Here is a 4,451-nt window from a genome sequence, read left to right as displayed (position 1 = left end):
TTCATGGCCATGCCCACATCTTTTGCCATCTTTTCCTTGTGTGATTGCATTGTTCTTGTGTCCACCATCCTGCAATCCATATCTTCAAGTTGTGGTGTTGCAATGCATTGAAGATGGCCATAGCTTGATGCCGTCCTTGGAGTAATGTACTGGCATTATACCAATAGATATTTCTCTGTTTCAAACTAGAGGACTTCTCTCTAACATGCATTTGCCTTCCTAAATCCTCATGAATGGCAGTAAACTTACCTAAGAAGCACTTGATTGGTTCCCACTCCTCAAAGTCTAAAGGAAATACATCTGCTATGCACAAGTTCTATTTCAAAATACAATTTCAAACTGACTCATTACACTTAGAAATCTTACACAAAATGCAGACTTACAATGCGATGGTATTGTCGATTGATTGCTTGACGGAGGAAGACGTGTGTCCTTCTCTATGTAGATGTGTTGCACCTTTGCAAGCCATCCTTTCTTTCGAAGCTTGAACTTCACGATGCGGCCCTTCTATTCATGTAAAAGATCACCTCTTTTACTCTTGGGAGCTTATGTGGACCCTTGGCAAATCCTCTCATGACTATTCAATCATTCAAGTTGTAAGTGCAAGGCATCCATTCACCCAGTGCATTTTTGCTCCTGTAGGACATAGAGTACATGAATGGTCTCCTCACCATGCTTGTAGAGAGGTCAAACAACAATAGTGGACTAGAAAGTGCAGCTTGGAGGGAGAGAGCAGCTCCGATAGAGGGAGAGAGAGGGAGAGGGGGGGGAGGTATAGAGGGTGTAACTGAAAGTGGAGAGAAGCTCCAAGAGGTGCTGTAGCTAGGTCCAATGGAGGGGGAAAGAGCAGAGGGGGATGAGTAGTTGGTCTAGGAGGTGTTGTAGCTAGAAATGGAGGGAGAAAGAGCAGAGGGGAATGAGCAGCCACTAGAGGAGGTACTGTAGCTAGAAATGGAGGGAGAAAGAGTAGAGGGGGATGAGCAGTTGCTGCTGTAGGAGGTGCTATAGCTAGGAATGGAGAGAGAATGAGCAGCTACTTATACAAGAGGTGTTGAAGAGGGAGAAAGACAGTGGACTAGAGTAGGAGGGGGCAAAGAAGCTGCCAAATGAGTTCCCACATTTGCAAAATGGATGGAGAATGGAGCTGGATAGAGAAGAGGAGTGGGCAGGCCTATAACAAGCTGAGGGGGGGAAAATTCGCCTAGAAGGGCCCACCGCCTCTTGAATGACTTGTAGGACTGTTTGCATGGATTGAGGGGGGGGATGGTTTAAGTGGTCCCCAGTGTAAGAGGAGTAGCCAATAGGGGCTATTCGTAGGCCACCCTCCACCTCAACATGGCATTACCCCACAAAAAGGAGCACTCCCATTGGTATACCTCAAATACCTCAAAAATCCCTTGGAATTAGGAAACACTAATTGGGGGCGCTTTGGAGACCCTAATTCTCCCCTAATGATCCAAAAAATCAAGACGCTATTATACCAAAATATTAAAAGATTATTTAAGCATTACAAAATAAGCAGTAATCTTATACTATACTATAAAATCTCTCTCTCTTTCTCTCTCACGCAAGCATGCATGCATGCACACACGTGCCTTCACATCATTGCCATCTACACGCCCTCTATGTTTGTACCTTTGCACATGTTAAGATGTAAGATGCTACTTGGGTGTTGGTATGGTTGACTCTCAACACAATGGAATGGTTCACATCGCAAACCTTCCTCCTCCACGGAATTTTATATGAGGTACAATCTCTCTCTGTCTCTGTCTCTCTCTCTCTCTCTTTGTCCGTCCCCTTTACATCGTACCTATTTCCTAGCTATTGGAACCCGCTAGCCTTAAGGTCCTGATCACATCTTATAGCTTCTATAACATTAACATGACCTAGCCAGTCTATAGAATTCACACAACAAAGCACAGAGTCATCAAATGCACCTACATGGATAGAATGAAAGCAAGATAGAAAGTCATGCAAACGTTGCACTCAACTCTGGTTTGCCTCTCTCTGCAAGAGAAATCCAACATGATGCAGCTACTTAACACATCAAAATAATCTAACATAACTTCATCTATGCTTTTCAAAGATCTAGTTTGCTTATAATAGAGAGAGAACTTTTTAAACATAATATTTAGCCATCTTATGATTGTGTGGTGGCACCATGTGGAGGCTCTTTCCATATATCATCTTGGGATTTGCAGAGCTTCACATGCTTTGCTTCCATTTGACGTATAGTAGCATGAGTAATGGCTCTTGAGTTGCTGTCGTTCCAAGAAAGTGGCTCTCTACAACATATGATGATGCTTGATGATAATGAGTCAGTCCAACTGAGGAAAAGTGCCACTTCTTTGCCACTCTAAGACACTTCACTTGTGAGCTCCGTTCAGAAACTCTGCTTGCCTTCTCCGCTTTCTCACTCGGAGGCTTTGCGAATCTTCAAGGTTGCCAATGGGGTCGATGCTAGCCTGCAACATTCCCTTCGTGCTAAGGAGCGCACTTCTCGGTTACCTTCTCATCAGCACGCTTGCTGCTCGACAGCTCAACCCTCCTTCAGGAAACTCGTAAGTTCTATCTATCCTGTACAATATTGTTTGTACCGCTTGATATCCAAAGACAAAATGAATCTGCAATGTATTTTAGGAGCAGCTATATTAGGATTGAGAACCCCCTATCACCTTCGATGCTCTTTGAGCTACTCTGCTTTATGTGGGGGGATGCATGGAGGCGGCACAACTGCAGGTGTAGAATACTTCCCGATCCATCATTTGAGCAATTGTTGGATTGGCAGTTCGCATTTTTGTTGGCTTTAGCTCAAAGGTAACGACATTGTATTCCTTTCTTTGGCCGAAAGTACGTGACAAAGTCTTTTGGCCGTTCTGATCAGCCCTTTCCTGAGGGTTCTAGGAAAAGGAGTTCAGGTATACAGATGCGAGAAGAAAAGTCGAGGGAGGTTAGAATACCTTTTAGCCGGGGCAAGGGCCGCTCTCTATGCTGTGAAACAGTCCGAGAGCTCGTCCCAGGTCTTGGGGTCTCATTACTTCCTGCCAAGGCCTGATGCGGGAGGTGGAAGGCCAACATGGTCAATCGTCAACAGGCCTGGAGATCATAACTCCTGGAGTACTCCCTCCAGCACAGCTACATGTATCGTCTCTCTCTCTCGCGCTTCTCTCTCTCGCTCTCGTATTGCGATATGGGATCTTTTTTCCAACGAACTTTCTCGAATTTGCGCAGTTAGAGTGATTGCAAACCTCGCTTCCACCGATGATAATAGCATCGCTAGTCTACTTTTGAGAGCCACTTCTCATAGCGGCTATGGAACGCTTAGCCAGGCATCATACGTCCAACGTGTCAACAGCAGTGGTGGGGCGTCTCCCCTCTACTGCTCCGAAGCGGGAGAGAAACTCGAAGTGCCATACCAATCGCACTACGTATTTTGGACACAAAGTCGCGAGCCTCCGAGAGCGCCCTTGATCCCTGAAAGCCTTCAACTTCCGGAGGGCCACGTTCTGCTGATCTCGTATTTCGCACAGGGCTTCCTGACGTACGTCTCCAACGGGACATCATGGGAATTCCGGAACCTGAGTGCTGTCTTGTCGTCTCTCCCGGGAGATCCAGTGGTGGGAAAGCACGAGTTACTAAGCGAAGAGGATGCCGCAGGGGGGCAGCTGAGCTGGAGCGTCTTCAGCCCGGCGAGCAGAGTGACGGTAAAGATATTGCACGAGCAGAAGGTGGCAAGCAACAGCATAGCCTGGTCGCTGCTCAAGGCAACGAGTCATGGAGGGGGGAGGTAAGGAAGACGGTACTTTTTATTTTTATTTTTATTAAAAAAAAGTAAGACGTACTTGCAAGAGAGAATAAGACATCTAATCTTGGGAATCGGACTACAAACGATATATGATCAGCTGCGTGATCTTATGTTTCAAACGCTAAAACTTCAAAGTTCAAATGATCTTCTGTTTCAACTGGACTGTAGATACTCTTGTTACCGAAGGCCTGATCAGGCGTTTGATGATGTTTGGTTGAGTGGCTGCAGCTACCTTTTGGGCTCGGTGACTTATGTACAGTGCCTGTTCTGTACTGGAGGGCTTCCTCCTTCAACAAACTCGGCAGCTATAGCGGAGGCAAGCTTCTACAGGTCACCATACACAGCTATCTATTTCTTCTACGTGCCTCGATCCACATGAATACACACGATAGACCTAGCCGTTGCTATCCGCCACTCTCCTCATCGTCCACATGTAATTCACAAGATGGGTCCCGCGCGTTGCTGCGGCAAAGCATGATACATGTGTAGTTTTAGAAGATTGATATATAAAATACAATCGTGTCCCTCTAGAATTTGCTCTTACCTTTCCGTGTCATGCCAATCATTTTAAATACAAACATTAGTAAAACTCTCTCTTTGAACTTTGTCATTTTTAGAAACTAGATTTGCGGAAGGATGCTGCCTT

The 4,451-nt window shown here is 45.7% G+C and overlaps 1 protein-coding gene across 2 annotated transcripts; it reads left to right on the top strand.

The window, feature by feature from the left end:
- The first annotated feature begins 2,411 nt into the window (after positions 1–2,411).
- Positions 2,412–4,229, top strand: LOC147885175 (uncharacterized). Of its 2 annotated transcripts, XM_087397911.1 has the most exons (5): positions 2,412–2,561; positions 2,725–2,739; positions 2,885–3,141; positions 3,232–3,787; positions 4,034–4,229. In XM_087397911.1, exons 1-5 carry the CDS (start codon positions 2,449–2,451, stop codon positions 4,182–4,184), a joined length of 1,092 nt encoding a protein of 363 aa, XP_087254037.1. In that variant the 5' UTR covers positions 2,412–2,448; the 3' UTR covers positions 4,185–4,229. The 2 variants fall into 2 exon arrangements, with proteins under 2 accessions (XP_087254037.1, XP_087254038.1); XM_087397912.1 differs by lacking the exon at positions 2,725–2,739.
- The last annotated feature ends 222 nt before the right edge of the window (positions 4,230–4,451 follow it).

The sequence above is a fragment of the Dipteris shenzhenensis genome, chromosome 26 (assembly GCF_047967505.1).
Source record: "Dipteris shenzhenensis isolate YYH24624 ecotype China chromosome 26, Dip_SZ_1.0, whole genome shotgun sequence".
Lineage (NCBI taxonomy): Eukaryota > Viridiplantae > Streptophyta > Polypodiopsida > Gleicheniales > Dipteridaceae > Dipteris > Dipteris shenzhenensis.
Note: the sequence above shows the minus strand (reverse complement) of the source record. Positions and strands in the feature narration are given on the sequence as shown.